This window comes from Hypanus sabinus, unplaced genomic scaffold, assembly GCF_030144855.1.
Source record: "Hypanus sabinus isolate sHypSab1 unplaced genomic scaffold, sHypSab1.hap1 scaffold_131, whole genome shotgun sequence".
Taxonomy (NCBI): domain Eukaryota; kingdom Metazoa; phylum Chordata; class Chondrichthyes; order Myliobatiformes; family Dasyatidae; genus Hypanus; species Hypanus sabinus.
The window spans coordinates 319,026-340,032 of NW_026779378.1; the positions used below are offsets into that span (position 1 = coordinate 319,026).

General features: G+C 45.4%; 1 protein-coding gene and 1 pseudogene across 1 annotated transcript; both read right to left on the bottom strand.

Annotated features, from left to right (window-relative positions):
• Positions 1-671: 671 nt before the first annotated feature.
• Positions 672-9,134, bottom strand: LOC132386781 (oocyte zinc finger protein XlCOF6-like; annotated as a pseudogene).
• Positions 9,135-11,569: 2,435 nt separating this feature from the next.
• LOC132386784 (zinc finger protein CKR1-like) lies at positions 11,570-19,573 on the bottom strand. Its single transcript, XM_059959121.1, has 2 exons — positions 19,438-19,573; positions 11,570-11,781 (listed from the first exon to the last, which is right to left on the bottom strand). Exons 1-2 carry the CDS (start codon positions 19,571-19,573, stop codon positions 11,570-11,572), a joined length of 348 nt encoding a protein of 115 aa, XP_059815104.1.
• Between the last annotated feature and the right edge of the window lie 1,434 nt (positions 19,574-21,007).

The window sequence follows — 21,007 nt, forward strand, 5'->3', positions numbered from 1 at the left end:
AAACTTCTCCTCTCTTGAGCCTTCCCCTCGGTCTTTTCCCTGTTGCTTTAACCTCTCCATGTCCAGCGCATGCTGCCTGTCTCTCTCCTTTTCCCTTTCAGCCTTTTCCTTCTCCCTTTGTGCTGCCTAGGCAGCTCTTTCCCGCTCCCTTTGCACCTCTAACTCCTTTAGCTGGAGCTCATTCTCTCTTTTCTTCTGTTCCGCATCCAACCTTAATTTTTCCAACTCTAACAGAACCACCCCAACAACTGGTTTCTTTTCAGGGATAAGTTCCAATACCCCCAGCGTGAACACATCCTCGGATATATAATACTGGGCTATGGCCCTCTATATCTCCCACTTTTTCATTGACGGCTTCAACTCTGATAGATTTAAACCTTTTGCAATATTCACCAAGTCTGTCTTTTTGGCAATCTCTAGCGCATTCAGAGTGGGGTTTTCTATAAATTCATCTATATCCATCTTTGCTGGTTTCCCGTCTGGTTACCCACCCCCGTTTGCTGGTTTCCCGTCTGGTTACTTACAGCCCAATTCACTGCCCCCCCCCCAATTTGGTATCAAATCTCGAGACGAGGCCCCAATTTGTTATGTACCCCATAACTGGGTGTCTTATCAGCAAAGATAGAAGTATCCATTGCAGTCTGGTACTATTATCAAAACCGTGTTTATTAATAAAATATACAGATAATACACGTATACACGTGGGTATAATAATAATCAATAATAAATAAGCTCTATTGATGTCTAGGGGATAATGAATTGTCATATGTGAATATAAAGTTCAGTTCAGTTCATACAAGCTGAGGTAGTTGTTGGTCGATGTGTTGTAATTCTTGGGGAGAGAGAGAGAGAGAGAGCAAACAGTGACAGCCAGTCAAACCTTCCTTTACGATCTTGATCCATTGATGTGTTGGCCATTCAGGTATGACCGCTCTGTCCTTTAGCTAGACCGTTCTATGGTGGACTCGTCACCCAGATAAGGGTGGACCCACACACAAGCCCCCACCGGCCTCGCTATAAACACTGTCAGTTAAAATTGACCGATCCTTTGTTAGGTCTCCGATGCCCCACACTTTCTCGTGGGTTCCAACACTTAAGCAGTGCTCACTAGTGTGTCTCTTGGTGTGTCTGAGGGGTGTCTCCCCAGACTTCAGTTTTATCCCTACTCATGGGGTCTCAGGTGTCAATCAGTTTTGAATGGCTCAGCCTATCAAACCAGCCCACTCTGGCTGTCCACTGAGGAATTTTAATGAACAGAATGGTACCAAGAAAACAGCCCTCTCCAGAGCCATAAGTCTTACAGGAGTCATAATATAGTGGAACAACAAGTCTCTTCCTCCCTGTGTTATCTCTCCCTTATCCAGTCCCAGTATGTTTTTGTTCCATCTCTTTCTCTGTCATTAGCTGCCTGGCAACAGTAACGGTTTGTAATTCTCCCAGGGGAGGGGGACATGGGCAACCCTGCACCCTTCTGCCCATCACAGCTGTTCATCCTTCATAACAATAGTAACTTAAACAAGATAAACAGAAGTTAATAGTGTTATGTATATATATGTGTGTAAATAAATCTCCCAAACTATTGAGCTCGGGAGAAACAAGGCTTGGAGTCTTGAGATGGTAATTTATGAAAGTTCAGTTCATCCACAGAATAGGTGATGAGAGAGATATTTGTAATCCAGGGTAAATGTTGAGAGAAGGCAATTATGTCAAATTCCACAGGTTCCATGGTGGTAAAACGAGAGAACAGTCACTGTAGATTTTATCTGTCATCCTTCCAAATCCACATACTAATTATCACCCAACGTGACTTGTCACAAGGGGTATCGTCTTCAAATGAATTACCACACCATGCGCAGGCAAGGGTTAACACATCAGTGGTCTTCACAGGATATCCCAAATCAGATCCACTCCTATAGCTCAAACAAGGTAACAACCACACATTTGATGTAAGCTGAATCGATAATTAACCCACCCTTCTGGGCATAGGAAAATTCCAAACAGTGACCCTTGGCCACTAGTTCCCTTGTTTCGATCCTTCCATTTTTCCTCCTTTGTCTCCGTCTGACTCTGGGTGTCTGTGTCCAGAGTTAAAGCTCAACAAGCTGCGAGTGATGTAAACAAGCTGCAAGTCAGACTTATTCACCTTCTTAATCTCTCTGTCTCTCTCAAAATAACAGTCCACAGCAAATGAAACAAAGGGATTCATAACAACGGCCACTCCCCATTGTGAATTGACTGGTGTGCCAGTAGTTGGGATGAGTGAGTGAATCCCTTCCCACATTCTCAACAGGTAAACTGCATCTACCCAGTATGAACTCGCGGATGTCTCTGTTGGGTGGAAGAGCGAATGTATCTCTTCCCACATTCTGAGCAGAGGAATGGCTTCTCAGTGGTGTGAACACGCTGGTGTCTCAGCATGGTGGAAGATTGAGTGAATCTCTTCCCACATTCTGAACAGGTGAACGGCTTCATCTCAGTGTGAACTCGCTGGTGACTCTGTAGGTGGGATGACTGAGTGAATCTCTTCCCACAGACTGAGCAGGTGAATAGCTTCTCCCCAGTGTGAACTCGCTGGTGTCTCTGTAGTTGGGATGACAGAGTGAATCCATTCCCACAGACTGAGCAGGTGAATGGCTTCTCCCCAATGTGAACTTGCTCATGACTGTGTAGTTGGGATGAATGAGTGAATCCCTTCCCACATTCTGAGCAGACGAACGGCTACTCCCCAGTGTGAACTCGCTGGTGCCTCTGCAGTGTGGATGAATGAGTGAATCTCTTCCCACAGACTGAGCAGGTGAAAGGCTTCTCCCCAGTGTGAACTCGCTGATGACTCTGTAGTTGGGATGACTGAGTAAATCCCTTCCCACACTCTGAACAGGTGAACGGCTTCTCCCCAGTGTGAACTCGCTGATGACTCTGTAGGTTGGATGAGTGAGTGAATCCCTTCCCACAGACTGAGCAGGTGAATAGCTTCTCCCCAGTGTGAACTTGCTGATGTCTCTGTAGGTTGCATGACAGAGTGAATCTCTTCCCACAGACTGAGCAGCTGAACGGCCTCTCCCCAGTGTGAACACGCTGATGTCTCTGTAGTTGGGATGACTGAGTAAATCTCTTCCCACATTCTGAACAGGCGAACGGCTTCTCCCCAGTGTGAACTCGCTGATGACTCTGTAGGTTGGATGGATCAGTGAATCCCTTCCCACAGACTGAGCAGGTGAATGGCTTCTCCCCAGTGTGAACTCGCTGGTGACTCTGTAGTTGGGATGACTGTGTGAATCCCTTCCCACATTCTGAACAGATGAACGGCTTCTCCCCAGTGTGAACTCGATGATGTCTCTGTAGGCTGGATAACTGAGTGAATCTGCTCCCACAGTCTGAGCAGGTGAACGGCCTCTCCCCAGTGTGAACTCGCAGATGACTCTGTACTTGGGATAACTCAGAGAATCTCTTCCCACAGACTGAGCAGGTGAACGGTTTCTCCCCAGTGTGAACTCGGTGGTGACTCTGTAGGCTGGATAACTGAGTGAATCTCTTCCCACAGACTGAGCAGGTGAACGGCCTCTCTCCAGTGTGAACTCGCTGATGACTCTGTAGTTGGGATGACTGAGTAAATCTCTTCCCACATTCTGAACAGCTGAACGGCTTCTCCCCAGTGTGAACTCGCTGATGATTCTGTAGGTTGGATGGATCAGTGAATCCCTTCCCACAGACTGAGCAGGTGAAAGGCTTCTCCCCAGTGTGAACTCGCTGATGACTGTGTAGTTGGGATGACTGAGTAAATTCCTTCCCACATTCTGAGCAGATGAACGGCTTCTCCCCAGTGTGAACTCGCTGGTGTCTCTGTAGGGTGGATGAATGAGTGAATCTCTTCCCACAGACTGAGCAAATGAACGGCCTTTCCCCAGTGTGAACTCGCTGATGACTGTGTAGTTGAGATGACTGAGTAAATCTCTTCCCACATTCTGAACAGGTGAACAGCTTCTCCCCAGTGTGAACTCGCTGATGACTCTGCAGGTTGGATGGATCAGAGAATCCCTTCCCACAGACTGAGCAGGTGAACGGCTTCTCCCCAGTGTGAACTCGCTGATGACACTGTAGTTGGGATGACTGAGTGAATCCCTTCCCGCATTCTGAGCAGATGAACGGCTTCTCCCCAGTGTGAACTCGCTGATGTCTCTGTAGGCTGGATAACTGAGTGAATCTCTTCCCACAGACTGAGCAGGTGAACGGCCTCTCCCCAGTGTGAACTCGCTGGTGTTTCCATAGGGTGGAAGAGTGAGTGAATCTCTTCTCACAGACCAAGCAGATGAACGGCTGCTCCATTGTGCGAACTTGCTGGTGAGCCATTAGGTCAGATGACTGAGTGAATCCTTTCCCAGAAATTCAACAGATGACCAGCCTCCGCCCAGTGTGGTGTGAACTGACTGGTGTGTCCACAGGTGGGAAGACCAACTGAAGCCTTTCTCACAGACAGAACAGGTGAATGGCCTTGCCCAGTGTGAACTTGCTGATGTACCTTCAATTGTGATAACCGAGTGAATCCATTCCCACTGTCTGATCAGGTGAAAGGCCTTTCTCCTGTGTAAAATGATGGGTTGCCAGTTGGTCAGATGACCGAGTGAATCCCTCCCCACAGTCTGAGCAGGAAGGATGGTCGATAGGATCCCATGTTCCACTTCTTAACTATCCAGAGAGAGACAACAAAATAGTCGTGCCATGTTTGAGCTTCCTGGAGACGAATTCCTTCCCGTTTTTAACCTGTAAAAAGATTTACAAAATCCATCAATGGGTGTAGGACAACATTTCCGATGAGATTACTTGAGTTGCCAAGGTTTGATCTGGTATCACACTGTTACAGTGAGGTTCAACCCAAGTTGGACAAAGAAATCATCTCCTGACTGGGCAGAGTGCTGGTATCTGGAATGACCATCAATTCCCTGATGCTCTTCCTGTCTCTATAAGAATGGGGCATTTCTGCCGTCTCCAACTTGAGCTTTGGCTCAGTTTGACTCTCTCCATTGGTATTATTCCCTGTTCCTGCCGAGCAGCATGGGTGCCTGGCCCCAAAGTAACTGAAACAGTCTCACGTAAATAGTTGTTCTGGATTTGCATCTAGGATTTTCTTTTATGTATTATTAACTTAAGTGCCACAGTTTTAACGCCAAATAAAAAAATTCCTGCTGATATGAATGGTTGGTCCGCACAGCTGTTAGAAGGACGTAGACTGAATTTTTGTATTATTGTCACAGTAATAGAAAATTGCAACACAGAAACAGGCACTTTGGGCCATCTAGTCTGTGTTGAACTATTTAATCTGCCCTCTCCCATACCCCTACCATCCAGGTACCTATACAAACGTCTTAAATGTTGAAATCGAGCTCGCATGCACCACTTGTGCGGGCTGCTCATTCTGCACCCAGATGACTATCTGTGTGAAGAAGTTTCCCCTCATGTTACCCTTAACATTTTAACTTTCACCCTTAACACAAGGCCTCTGGTTGTAGTCCCACCCAATCTCAGTGGAGAAAGCCAACTTGCATTTACACTATCTCTGCCCCTCTATCACAATCAAATCTCCCCTCAATCTTCTACATTCCAAGGAATAAAGTTCATACCAAAGTGCAACAACTCACACTTGTCTGCATTAAATTCCATTTTCCATTTCTCAAACCATTTTGCCAGCTGGTCCACATCGCACTGCAAGTTTAAATGCTTTTTTGGCATTGACTAGCTGGGCCTAAGAGCCTGTTTCTTCACTGAACTTCTCTGTGTTTCTATGACAGAGAAGCTGGCCAAACTTGCTTGGAAGGGAAAGGGTAGGAGTGACAATTGAGCAGCAGTGGCTGGAGTTTCTGGAGCAATTCGGGACCTGAGTGATTCCACAGAATTGGAAGCAATAGAAAGACAGGAGGACACAACTGTGGCTAAAATGAGAAGCCAAAGCCAACAGAAATGTCTAAAAGAGCAGGCAAACAAAAGAACAAAAACTATTCGGAAGCTTTGAGAAACCAAAAGAAGACAACAAAAAAGGTCAGATGAGCTCAGTGTGCGGAATCATGATTTGTTGTCATTAATAGGTCTCGGTAGCACCTAAAAATCTGAGGCATTTAGAGGAACAAAATATACGAGGCTTCAATTTCTCTTCAAAAGCAAGGTTCCCTGGTCCAGTTACCTTTCAACTTTCATTTTGGCAGGCACATACAAACTCTACATCCTCAAAAATTCACATCTGAAGGCCTCTCACTTACAGGTACTCCTTTGCCAGGAAACAACCTGTCCCAAACAACACTTGTCAGATCCTTTCTGATATCATCAAAATTGACCTTTCTCCAATTTAGAATCTCAATCCGTGGTCCAGAGCTCTCTTTTTCCATATTTACTTTGAATCTCATGGCATTATGATCACAAATTTTGTCACCACCCTGGATCATTTCCTAACAGCTTATTGCACACTTCTACATCAGGAATTCTACGTACTGATTAAGGGCACATTTGTCAAACTTTACCCCATCTAATCCTTTTACAGTATGGGAGTCCCAGTCAATATATGGAAAGTTAAAATCACTTACTGGAACAACCTTTTTTCTTGGCATGGTCTGCAATCTCTCTACAAATATCTCTAAATCCCTCAGACTGTTGTGTGTAAACAAGCCCCAATAACGGCCACAATATCACAATTCCCTTTCCTGAGCTCATCTGGCTTTCCTACGATGCTTCTTGCATTGTGATATACACAGCTCAGCACATTCATCACACCATGCTCAACCATTTGATTGCTGATTCTGTCTGAGGTCTGAACAACATCTGACTGGTGTCAAGAAAACAAACTCCCTCTCATTGTCACAAAAACAAAGGAGCCGGTTGTGGATGACAGGAGGAATGGAGACACTCTAACCCCTCGCCATCAATGGATCTGGGGTTGAGAGGGTGAACAGCTTTAAGTTCCTCAGCAAAAACATCACCAAGCATCTCACATTGTATGTACATACCGGTTGTGTTGTGAAAAGAGCACAGCAGCACCTCTTTCACCTCAGATAGTTGAAGAAGTTGGGGATGGGGCCCAAAATCCTAAGGACTTTCTACAGAGCATCCTGACTGGCTGCATCACTGCCTGGTATGGGAACTGTACTTCCCTTAATCTCAGGAACCTGCAGAGAGTGGTGCAGACAGCCCAGTTCATCGGTAGATGTGAATTTCCCACTATTCAGGACATTTAAAGAGACAGGTGCCGAAAAAGGGCCCAAAAGATATTGGGGACCCAATTCACCACAACCACTAACTGTTCCTGCTGCTATCATCCAGGAAACGGTACCACAGTAAAAAGACCAACAGGCTCCGGGACATCATCTTCTACCAGGCTATCAGACTGATTCATTCATGCTAATACAATTGCATATCTATGTTATACTGACTGTTCTATGCACAAACTATTTATTATAAATTACTATAAATTACACCGCACATTTAGATGGAGATGTAACATAAAGACTTCTACTCCTCATTTACATGAAGGATGTATGTAAGAAAGTCAATTCAATTCACCCTCTCCACTATCTGTCCTGTCATTCTGGCTCCCATTCCCCCTACAATTCATTTTAACAACATCAGCACCCCCCTCCACCACACTTGCTCTCGCAGCCGTACCACTAGGATATTAGTCCCCTTCCTGTTCTCTTCCCCTAACTAATGAATCCCCTATCACTCCTTTGACTTTCCTCTGCCAGGTAATCCCCCCTAATACTTTCTAAAGTGTTCCACCTGTTGTTGTGGGGGATGGCCACTAGAGTACTTTGTGATGCTATTTAACCTCATTCCCCTTCCTGATTCTCATCCAGTTTCCTGTGTCCTGCACCTTGGGTGTAACTCACCTCTCTTCCTGTCATAGCTATCACCCCCTCCAACTCCTGGATGATCTGGAATTCATCCATTTCCAGTCCCAACTCCTTAAAGTGCAGGGTTACAAGCTGCAGCTGGAGGCACATCTTGCAGGTGAGTGCATCAGGGACACTGGAGGTCTCACCACCTTCCCACCAATGTCCCCTCTAATTTGTAATGAAAAGTGTGCACATAAATCATGTACTGTGCATTCTATTACCCAGTGACAACATGTGCACAGTGAATTTTATATAGAAAGGTATTCATTTTCACAGCTAGCAAATCACTGTCGATAAAAACGTTGATCTCCTCTGGGTTCTATCGAGTTCATCCACACTCTCACACAACCTATGTAGCAGGCCTATAGTGGGTTATGAAGGATTTTCTCGCCAGAGCTTTTGCACACTGTCCATATGTGACTTGCTTGCTAAATGACGCTTTAAAAAGTCAGATTTCCAGATTTCACTCCACTTCTCCCCATTTGCAAATTCTCCAGCAACGTATGCATCACCACAATACACACAGGTAACACCAGTTTCTGTGTTGTACATAAATATTTCCCCTGAGCCCTCTCCAGATGACAGACGGTGATGAACTCGGTGATGGCAATGCCAATGAATATGAAGGGAAGGGCAGTAGTCTGTCTCACTGGAGTCTGGCACATTTCTGATGTGAAAGTTACTTGTTGCCCAGGGCAAAGGTTTTTGATATCATTATCTTCCCAGAGAGAATGGTACAAAACATGTCGTCACGGGTAGAAAAGTCCAGGACAAAGTGAGGTGGAACAAGCAACACACACAAAATGCTGGAGAAACTCAGCAGGCCAGGCAGCATCTATGGAAAGGAGTACTAATGCTGAGGTCTGCTGGCATTTTGCGTGTGTTGCTTGGATTTCCAGCATCTGCAGATTTCCTCTTCTTTGTGATTGGAGGTAGAACAATGGTGATTTTCTCTACTGCTGATGCAAAAGATTTTGTTCCCTTTCTCCGAGTTCCTCATCCTTGCATTTAGATAGCTCAGCTCTGTCTGAGAGATCCATCGGTTCCCATTCCCTCATCAGCCGGGAGCTCCCCGGGGTCCGTGTACGGATCGTGGGGCTGAGAGAGAGGAAAGAGGGAAGGACTGTCCCGGGATTGCGGGTAACGGTGTCCGGATTTCACCGGAAATGTCCCAAAGTCGGTGTTTAAGACAAAAACACGGAGAAACTCTTACCTGCAGCCGACATTTTCAAGGCCTTCAGGGTCCTGTGCGCATGCGTGATACTCGGGGACGTCATCAGCCTGACGCCTGCGCATTTCATCTGTGCTTCAGGACCGGCCAAATTTTTAACGCACTGCATTATGGGTAATTACGGTGCCATTAAACATTTCTGCAAGCACCGGTTCATTGTCCATACCTCATTTTTTTTTCCTGTGTGTATTAAAATCAGCAGCTGTTTTAACGCAGAAAGCGGCTCCCATAAACACCATACTCAATATCAACATGTATCTAATGCCAAAGTAAAATGCAGTTATAAAACACAGGAGATTCTGCAGTTATTGGAAATACAGAGACGCACACACACAAAATGCTGGAGGAACTCTGCAGTTCAGGCAGCAACTAAGCAGAGGAGTACACAGTCCACACATGCTGAAGGGGCTCGGCCTAAACCTTGTCTATTTATTCCTCTTCACATTTTCTGCGTCATCTGTTGATTTCCACTAGTATTTTGCAGAAATTAACCCCCTTTTTTCCGGACAACCAGTTTCCAAATGTTTCTGATCTTTCTTTTGTAGCCATATCCTGTTGGTCTGATTCCTCCTCCTCCTCGTAAACTCGGGACCCCATTCTCTCTCTGGAGCCCCAAAGCCCTGACTCAGGCTGGCAACTCTTTGGTTTCTGACTCTGCTCCATCGAAGATTCACTCGCTAGTCTGCTGTCAGACTTTAGAGGTGCATTGTGTTGCGAGACCGCAGGTTCGCTTACTGTGAGTGTCGATTTAAGTGCGAAAGAGGGGTAGAGGGAGGGGGAGAGAGAGAGAGAAGGAGACTGCTGTCAGACTTTAGAGGCGCATTGCTTTGCGAGACCGCAGGTTTGCTTACTGTGGGAGTCGCTTGAAGTGCCTGAATGAGGCGGGACTGAGACACAGACTGCTTCAGACTGAGAAAGAGTGAGAGAGAGAGAGAGAGAGAGAGAGAGAGAGAGAGAGAGAGAGAGAGAGAGAGAGAGAGAGAGAGAGAGAGAGAGAGAGAGAGAGAGAGAGAGAGAGAGAGAGAGAGAGAGAGAGAGAGAGAGAGAGAGAGAGAGAGAGAGAGAGAGAGAGAGAGAGAGAGGGACAAACTGTTGGAGCTCTTCCATGCACAAAAGATTGGATTGATCATCAGCACGCAGTGCACAACAGATGTTTGAGTGTCACTTCGTATAATCCTTATGTGTGGTTTTGCTGGAGTATCCTGGGGTATCACTTTTGTTGGTCCTTACCTGGAATCGGGGTGTTCTGAGCTAACCACTTGAAGACGATATTCCTGTGACTGTCACCTGGTGATATTTATAAGTGGATTTCGGAACTAATCCACGGATAAGATCTTCGGCGACTGTTATTTCGTTTACCCAGCCTGCAATGTTTGTGGAATTCTTCGTAATTGCCTTCTCTCCACATTTTCGTGTGGATTTACAACTCTCTTCTCCCACTCACTTATTCCGTGGATTACTGAACTGTTCTACTTTAACATCTGAAGACTTTAAGCATTGTTTCCCGAGCTTCGTCCGGAGCCCTGAACAACGTCACAACCACAGTGAGCTCATCGTCTTGTTCAGCCCGGAGAAAATCATGCAGGGAATTCATGCAGGTGTATAAGATGATGAGAGGCATTGGTCGTGTGGATAGTCAGAGGCTTTTTCCCAGGGCTGAAACGGCTAACACGAGGGGGAATAGGTTTAAGCTGCTTGGAAGTAGGTACAGAGGAGATATCAGAGCTAAGGTTTTAAAGCAAAGATTGGTGTGTGTGTGTGGAATGCATTGCCAGCGATGGTGGTAGAAGCGGATACAATAGAGTCTTTTAAGAGACTCTTAGATAGGTACATGGAGCTTAGGAAAATAGGTGGCTATGCAGTAGGGTAATTCTAAGATTTTCTAGAGTAGGTTACATGGTTGGCAACCTGTCATCTCAGGGAGATGAGAGGGGAACGGCCCGGGTAGATTTTGATGTACTCATATGGAACAGAAATATGGGCAGGGACCAGATGGGCCGAGTGGCCTCCCTAGTTTGCATCGTGAGTACCTGAGACACGGGAGTTGATACAAATTGATTTATCTGTCACAGATCCAAAATATTAAACGCCAGTCTAGTTTAAGGCTAACATCAGCAGAACAGACTCCTCCAATGCTCAGTGACCAGGGTTCAGTCCTGGGTGCGATGAGCAGCCGCAAGAACTGCAGAATCTGACAGCAACAGTCCCTCATGAACCTGCAGCTGCTTTCAGTCACCGTGATGGTTAAACATTTAACACAGGACTCCCCCTCCCGCTCACTGACATGTAAGACACAGTCGATTTCTGTCCGCCATTAGTCTCTCCCTTTTCCGACTTAAACTTTGAAATTTCAACTTTATTCAGTGGGATCTGTCGAGCAACAGTTATGATTATGGCCCCGAGAGGAACAGAGGATTCAGGCGCTGTGTTATCTCCATTGGTGCGAAGCGATGTCAATTACTCGTTACACCCAATAGTACAGGCGAAACAGCCGAGAGATCGTCTCCCCCGCTTCCTCGGCGGGATAAACCTCAAAGTAAATGTCCCGCTTTTTGATTTCTTTCCGCTTCCCTCCGAGGGAAGTTGGGGGCGCTTCTGAAGCGTCCCCTGCCGCCGGAGTCTGATGTATCGCCGAGAGGTAGGAGGAGAACACTTGGCGAATCGGCTTGTTGCTGACTCCCCGGGGACGGAGGGAATCAACCCAGCAGGGGTGCATTTTATTGGAAAGATGGAATGGTGGCGAGCAGAGGGATTCACCACATTGGGGGTCAAATCGGCAGTCTGTTGTCCTGCAAGTGGAGCCAATGGTCATAGCAAAGTGGGGGGCGAATGACCAGTCCAAGGACTTATTGAATGACAGGACGGTTTGGAGGGGCCGAGTGGCCTTCGTCTGTTCCGGTTGTCGGTCTGTTGAAAGACCCTTCCTGGGCCTGTAAGATGTCCCAGTGGGTGTTGTAGGGAGCAATGCTTGGAACCCAGTTGTTCACAAATTGTGTCCACTATTTGGCTCAGAGACCAAATACAACATTTCCAAATCAGTTATTGACACAAAATGCATTTTCATAGAAACCGGGCAGCACAATTCAGGCACTTCAGCCCACAATGCTGTGCCGAACATGTCCTTAACTTAGAAATTACCTAGGGTTACCCATAGCCCCCTAGTTTTCTAAGCTCCATGTACCTGTCCACTATTCTCTTAAAACACCCTATCGGTTCCGCCTCCAACACCGCCCCCGGCAGCCCATTCCACACACTCACCACTCTCTGTGTAAAAACAACTTTCCCTCTCATGTTAGCCATTTCAGCCCTGGGAAAAAGCCTCTGACTATCCACACGATCAATTCCTCTCATCACCTTATGCACCTCTATCAGGTCACCTCTCGTCCTCCATCGCTCCAAAGAGAAAAGGCCGAATTCACTCAACCTATTCTCATAAGGGACGTTCCCCAATCCAGGCAACATCCTTGTAAATCTCCTCTGCACCGTTTCAATGGTTTCCACAACTTTCCTGTATTGAGGCGACCAGAAATGAGCACAGTACTCCAAGTGGACTCTGACCAGGGTCCTATATAGCTGCAACATTAGCTCTCGGCTCTTAAACTCAATCGCACGGTTGATGAAAGCCAATGCACCTTATGCCTTTTTAACCACACAGTCAACCTGCATAACAGCATTGAATGTCCTATGGACACGGACCCAAGATCCCGTGGATCCAATACACTGCCAAGAGTCTTACTATTAATACTATAATCTGCCATCGTATTTGACCTAACAAAATGAATCACCTCACACTTATCAGTGTTGAACTCCATTTGCCACTTCTCAGTCCAGTTTTGCATCTTGTCAATGTCCTGCTGTAACCCCTGACAGCCCTCCACATTATCAACAACACCCCCAACCTTTGTGTCATCAGCAAACTTACTGTCCCATCCCTCCACTTCCTCATCCAGGTCATTTATAAAAATCATGAAGAGTAGAGGTCCCAGAACAGATCCCTGAGGCACACCAGACATACAGCCAAATATACTTTATTGATCCCGAGGGAAATTGGGTTTTGTTACAGTCACACCAACCAAGAATAGGTTAGAAATATAGCAATAGAAAACCATAATTAAATAATAATAAGTAAATTATTCCAAGTGGAAATAAGTCCAAGACCAGCCTATTGGCTCAGGGTGTCGGACACTCCGAGGGAGGAGTTGTAAAGTTCGATGGCCACAGGCAGGAATGACTTCCTAAGACGCTCAGTATTGCATCTCGGTGGAATGAGTCTCTGGCTGAATGTACTTCTGTGCCTAACCAGTACCTTATGGAGCGGATGGGAGTCATCCACTAGTCCACTAGTCACCGACCTCCATGCAAAATAGGACCCGACTACAACTACTCTTTGTCCTCTGTGGCAAGCCAGTTCTGGACCCACAAAGCAATGTCCTCTTGGATCCATTGCCTCCTTACTTTCTCAATCGGCCTTGCATGGGGTACCTTGTTAAAGCTCATCTGAAAATCCAAGCAAACAACTTATCTATCTTATCTTATCTACAAATGATCTATGATAATTTATCTATCTTGCCTGTTATTTCCTCAAAATATTGCAAGTGATTTGTCACACACGATTCCCTGCAAAGGAATTCTGCTGACTCTGTCCTACTTCATCATACCTCCCCAATTACAATACCCAAAACACTCACCCTTAATACACCCGAACATATTCCTGACCACTGAGATCAGACTAACTGTCCTATAATTTCACTGGACAACAATTTTTTTTTCAAAGGTGTTGCTTCCTCAGAATTTTTTTGTTTATGATAATCTGCTTGAAGATTAACACAAGTATAATTTAAGACTACTTGTATCACGCAGGAATTTGGAAAAAATGACAAATTAACTTTTATTGAACATATTGTTTTTAATTGCATAATGATGCTGATGCTTTGCAATGGTGCAACCAAGTTAAAAATATTTTGTTAATGATTTGCATTCATACTCAGAGTCTGAGGCTTCTCGCTTAATTGTCCAACACTAATTTGCAGCATTGCTGGATTCAGTTGCCCTGGTATCTTTTCTCCATGACCGCAATGTCCTGGTGAAACCTTTCACCATGCTCGTCACTAACAGCACCAAGATTTGCAGGGAGGAAGTCCAAATGTGAATGCAGAAAATGAATCTTTAGTAACATGTTGCATTTCATGGTTTTATATGCTATAAGCATGGTTTCAACCAGCTGCATAAAGCTTGGTGCTCTGTTGATGCCGAGAAAATTTTCAAAACTTCCTTGAACTTCCATGTCATTTTCTCCAGTCCCACTAGAAATTCTTTAATTGCCTGTCATTGATGACCTGCTTGATTTGTGTACCAATAAAAATGCTTATTCTGGGAAGCATCCGTCTTAAATATTAAAATCCTTCATATAATTTTTTGTGCCTGGTGATATCAAATTCCATCCTTACAGTCCTGAACCCAATAACTATTATTAAAACCTGTCCTGCCATGCAGCAGCCGCGCCGCGTACGCATGCCCAAGCATGCCTGAACAAGATAGGAAACTTTCCAGCTCACATTGCAGGCAACATTTTAATTGACCTGAATTATGAATTGAAATAATACGAGTGATTTCAAAAAATGGTGCATCACAGGGAAATTTCATGGTGATTTTCATGATCAGTGGTCCAAAATTCATCAGATACACCTAAAGGTTTTCAGGAGGCAAAACCTTTGTTGTCCTTTCTTCTGCCTCTCTCTCTTCTTAAAGAGTGGTGTGACATTTGCAACTTTCCAGTCTGCCAGAACCGTTCCAACATCTAGTGATTTGTGATAGATAATTACTCATCACTTGAAGAGAAAACCAAGGGGGAACTTCTTCATTCAGAGGCGGGGAGAGTGTACACCGAGCTGCCAGAGCAAGTGGCAGGGACGATTTCAATCTTCAAGAGAAGTTTGCTTACGTCCATGGATGAGAGGGATATGGAGGGCTATGGTCCAGGTGGAAGTTGTTGGAACTCAACAGATTAATGTTTTGGCATGGACTAGATTGGCCGAAAGGGGTTTGCCTGTGTTGTAATGTTCTATGACTCTAATGCCTTCACTGTCTCTTCATCTACCTCTTTCTGAACCCTGGGGTGCACACCTTCTGGTCCAGCAGTCTTAGCTACCTTCAGGCTTTTGTGTCCGATCACAAGAGAGGGAATGCTTACGAAATGGCTTTTTAGAGCAGCTGATGGTTCAGTCTACTCAGGGAACTGCTATCTTAGTTTTGGTGTTGTGTATTAACCCAGATCTTATTAGGGAGGTTAATGTAAAGGAACCATTAGAAGGCAGTGATCATAATTTGATTGAATTCCCACTGCAACTTGTGAGGGAGAAGCATAGGTCACATGCGGAGTATGGCAATGGAATAAAGGGAATTACAGAGGCATGAGAGAGGTGATTCCCCAGGTGGCTGACATCTCTGAGAATAGTCCATAACGTACAGGATAGATATGTCCGGCAGAAGTAGTTCTCAAACAGTGGGGCTGGACTACCGCGGCTGAGAAAGGAATTTAAGGACTGTATAAAAGCCAAGGAAAGTGTGTATAAGTTAGCAAAAGTGAGTAGGAAGTTAGATAATTGGGTTTCTTGTAAAATTCATCAACGGGCAACTAAAAACAAAACAAATTATAGTCCAGTTAGCCTAACCTCAGTGCCTGGGGAAGCATTTGAGTTTAATATAACAGATGAGGTTTTGGGGACTAAAAATAAATCAAAGCCAGCATAGGTTCTGTACAGGGAAATCATGCCTGACAAATCTGTTAGAGTTCTTTGAGGAAGTCATAAGCAGGATGGACAAACGAGAGGCAGTGGATATCATTTACTTGGACTTTCAGAAGGCTTCTGATAAGGTGTCACACATGAGACTGCTCGACAGGATAAAAGTCAGAAGTAATACTGGCATGGATAGAGGAATGGCTGACAGCCAAGAGGCAGCGAGTGGGAATAAAAGGGGCTCATTCTGGTTGTCTGGCAGTGACTGGTGGTCTACAGGGGTCAGTATTTGGTCCACTACTTTTCACATTGTTTGTCAATGAGTTGGATAATGGAACTGATGGCTTTGTGGCAAGGTTTGTGGATGATACGAAGGTAGGTGGAGTGCTGAGGAAACAATACAATTGCAGCAGGACACCGACAAATTTCAAGAACGGGATAAAAAAAAAGGCAAATGGAATACAATATTGGGAAATGTACGATAAAGCACTTTGGCAAAAGTAACAATAGTGAACTATTATCTGATTGGGGAGAAGGTTCAAACAACAGAAGTACAGCAGAAAATGTGAATCCTTGGGCAAGATTCCCAGAAGGTTAATTTACAGGTTGAGCCTATGATAAAGAAGCCAAATGATTGTGGGCATTTATTTAAAGTGAAGTAGAATCTATAAGCAAGGAAACAATGCTGATATTTTATAAGACGTTACTTAGGCCGCACTGAGAGTATTTGGGATGCATATCTCAGAAAAGGTGTGTTGTCATTGCAGAGAGTCCAGAGGGTGTTCAAGAAGATGATTCCGGTAATAAAGGGGTTAAGATATGAGAAGCGTTTCCTTCTTTGGGCCTGTACTCCTGCACTGACTTATGTTTAATAAATGTTGGGGGGGGGGGGATGTAAAATCTCACTGAATCCTACCGAATGTGGAAAGGTCCAGTTAGTGTGGATGAGGAGAGGACTTTCCGCATGGTAGGGGTAGCCATGACAGAGGGCACAGCCTCCAAACTGAGGAGCGACCTTTCAGAATAGTTAAGGAGGATTTTATTTAGCCAGAGAGCAGTGAATCTATGGCATTCTCTGACACAGACGGTGGTGGGGGACAAGTCTGTGCGTACATTTTAGGCAGAAGCTAATAGTTTACGGATCAGTCAGGGCATTACAGGATATGCCGAGGAGGCAGGTGCATGGGGTTGGGTGAGAACTGGGATCAGCCATTATAGAACGGTGGAGCAGACTCGATGGGGCTGAATGGCCTAATTCTGCTCCTATGTCTTATGGTCTTATACTGCGAGTGTCTTACACAGTGAAGAATGACACAAAATAATTATTACATTCGGCCGCGATTTCTTTGCTCTATTACTATCTCACCAGCATCATCTTCCAGCGGTACAATATCAACTCTTGCCTCTCCTTTACACTTTATGTATGTGAACAACTTCTGAAACTTGATATTACTGGCTCACTCAGCTTACTTTTTCATCTTGTCCCTCCTGTGTGTGTGTGTTTTTTTTTAGTTGTCTCCTGTTGGTTATGTCAAAGCTTTCCAATCCTCTAATTTCCCACTATTTTCTTGCTATATTATATGACCCGGCTTTTGCTCTTATCAAAAACAGGAGAAAATCTGTGGATGCTGGAAATCCAAGCAACACGTACATAAAATGCTGGAGGGACCTAGAAGGACATTAATAATATTACAGGAACAAATCCCTCGATAGATAAAACCATTCCCAACACACACATGTTCCTCGACCAGTGGAGCACCTCACCACAGGCATTGTCTGTGTCATCAGTCAGACAAACAAAAGATTTTGTCAATCTGCTTCCAAATGTTGCTACTCTGTCATTCGTTGCCATGCCCTACTGCTGATTCCCTTCTCCTCATCATACGTTCTTACCCGAACCATCGTCCAGAGCCCCAAACTCTGCCCTGTGCAGACCCCCCTCGGGTTTCTGACCCTGCTTCATTGAACATCCAACAAATGGTTTTCCATTCTGCTTTCAGTCTTTAGAGGACAGTGGTGCTTTCAACAACCCTTTAGAAGCAGGGAAAATTACCCATAATGTTGAAATGAGTCATGATTGAGGAGGTTAACTACCAATGTCATTCCTCCTCGTCCAGAGATTTGAGGGGCAAAGAACATCTCAGACAGAACTGCAGTCAGCTCGACTTCTTCAGTCTGCAGAAAATTCAAGGGAAACCTCTTCACCCAGAGCGGTGACTGCTTGGAACCCATCACCACAGGGAGAGCGAGAGATGAACAACAGGGGAGGAATTAAAAGGACTGTCCTGGAACAGAATCACTGGTAGTGTCCAGCTGGCCTGAGTTGATCTCTATTGTACACTTGGTGTGTTATAAATTCACTAAGTTCCAAAGACAGAGTTTAAAATAGAACTGATTTATTTGTCACAGATTCAGAGAATTAAACTCCAGTCCCATTAAAGGTGAATATGCAGCAGGAGGAACTCCTCCCATGCCCAGTGACCAGGGTGCAGAACTGGGTGTGGTGAGCAGCAGCAATAATTGCAGAGTTCAGCCCTTACAGTCACTCTTGACATTGCATTCAGCAACGGTGATGGACAAATATCCAGCATTCAGCTTATTGAAACTTTCTCCCCAGTGTGAACCCAGTAGTCTGTCAAAAGGTTTGATTACTGAGTGAATCCTTCCCCGCATTCACAGCAGGTGAATGACCACTCCCCAGTGTGAAGTCAATGACGCACATTTGGTGGAGATAACTGAGAGAATCTCTTCCCAAAGTCTGAGCAGGTGAATGGCCTCTACCCAGTGTGAACTCGCTGGTGTCTCTGTAGATGAGATAACTGAGTGAATCCCTTCCCACATTCACCGCAGGTGAACGGCCTCTCCCCTGTGTGAACTGACCGATGTGCCAGTAGTTTGGATGACTGAGTGAATCCTTTCCCACATTCTGAGCAGATGAATGGCCACTCCCCAGTGTGTACTGACCGGTGTGCCAATAGGGTGGATGACCGTGTGAATCCCTTTCCACAGTATGTGCAGGTGAACGGCCTCTCCCCAGTGTGAACTGACTGGTGTCTCTGTAGGGTGGATAACTGAGTGAATCCCTTCCCACAGTTTGAGCAAATGAATGGCCTCTCCCCAGTGTGAAATCGCTGGTGTGCCAGCATATCAGATGACTGAGTGAATCCCTTCCCACAGACTGAGCAGGTGAACGGCCTCTCCCCATTGTGAACTCGCTGGTGTCTCTGTAGGGTGGCTGACTGACTGAATCCCTTCCCACAGTCTGAGCAGATGAATGGCCTCTCCCCAGTGTGAACTCGTTGGTGACTCTGTAGGTTGGATAACTGAGTGAATCCCTTCCCACAGTCTGAGCAGGTGAACAGCCTCTCCCCACTGTGAACTCGCTGGTGTTTTTGGAGATCAGATGACCAAGAGAATCCCTTCCCACAGTCTGCGCAGGTGAATGGCTTCTCTCCAGTGTGAACTCGCTGGTGTGCCAGTAGGTGAGATGACCGAGTGAATCCCTTCCCACATTCGGAGCAGTTAAACGGCCTCTCCCCAGTGTGAACTGACTGGTGTGCCAGTAGTTCAGATGACTGAGTGAATCCTTTCCCACATTCTGGGCAGGTGAACGGTCGCTCCCCAGTATGAACTGTCTGGTGTCTCATTAGGTGAGATGACAATGTGAATCCCTTCCCACAGTCTGAGCACGTGAACGGCCGCTCGCTGGTGTGAACTCGCTGGTGAGCCATTAGACCAGATGACCGAGTGAATCCTTCCCCACGGTCTGAACAGGAAAAATGGTTGATTGAATCCCTTGTTCCTTAAATATTTAGACAGAGACAGCACAACTGGTGTGTTGTGTTTGAATTCCCATAGAAAAATTCCTTGTCGTTTCCAACCTGTAAAAAGAGTTAAAAATCCATCAGTGGTTGAAGGACAACATTTCAGATGAGATCACTTGAGTTGTCAAGGTGTGATCTGATATCACACTGTTACATTGAGGTTCAATCCAAGTTGGATGGAGAAATCATCTCCTGACTGGGCAGAGTGCTGGTATCTGGAATGAGCATTGAACACTCTGAAGCTCCTCCTGTCTCTATAAGAATGGGGCATTTCTGCCATCTCCAACCTGTGACTTGTCAGACTCTCTCCATTGGTACTATTCCCTGTTCCCACTGAGCTGCATGGGTGCCTGGCCCCACAGTAACTGAAACACCCTCACACAAATAGCCTTTCTTGACGTGCAGCCGGGGGTTTCTTTATGTAATGTTAATTTAATCTCCCACAGTTTCAATGCCATGTAAGTATCTCTTGAACTGGATGGTGGCGAGGTGGCATCAGGATTTCAGGACGAAAGGTCCTGAGTTCGAATCCATCCGGCTCCCCTGCACGCTTTCCATCCGTGCTGGGTTACGAGCTGGTGATCTCTTTGGAAACTCACCCGGCAGAATTGAGCTCACATGCACCACTTGTGCTGGCTGCTCATTCCACACCCAGATGACCGTCTGTGTGAAGAATTTTACTCTTGAATGTTTCACCTTTCACCCTTAACCAATGTAGTCCCAATCCATCTCAGTGGTAAAAGCCAGCTTCCATTTACCCTATCTATAAACCTCAGAACTCTCATATGCCTCCATCAAATCTCCCCTCAATCTTCTACATTCCAAGGAATAAAGTCCTGACCTGTTCAATCTTTCCTTATAACCCAAGTCCTCCAGACCTGGCAACATCTTTGTGAATTTTCTCTGAACTCTTCCAAAGTCTTTACATCTTTCTTGTAAGTTGGTGACTAAAACTGCACTCAATATTCCAAATTAGGCCTCACCATTGTCTTGTACAAAGTCAACATAACATCCACCTCCTGTACTCTGAACTTTGGTTTATGAAGGCCAATGTGCCAAAATCCTTCTTTCCGTCCCTATTGAACTGTGACACCACTTTCAGTGAAATATAGACGTGTATTCCTCGATCCCTTTCCTCTGCAACACTCCTCAGTGCCCGACCAGTCACTGTATAAAACCTAGTTCCTACCAAAATGCAACACCCCACACTTGTCTCTATTAAACTCCATTTTGCATTTCTTAACCCATTTTTCCAGCTGATCAAGATTGCACTGCAAGCCATGACAGTCCTCCTCGCGGTTCATTACACCCCAATCTTGGTGTTATCCCCAAATCTCATGA

Coding starts and splice junctions, on each gene's coding strand:
- LOC132386784 (XM_059959121.1), bottom strand. CDS start 19,573: ATGGCTCACCAGCGAGTTCACACCAGCGAGCGGCCGTTCACGTGCTCA. Junction 11,782..19,437: donor ACCGTTCACCTGCCCAGAAT/GTGGGAAAGGAT, acceptor GTCCCCGGGGAG/TCAGCAACAAGCCGATTCGC.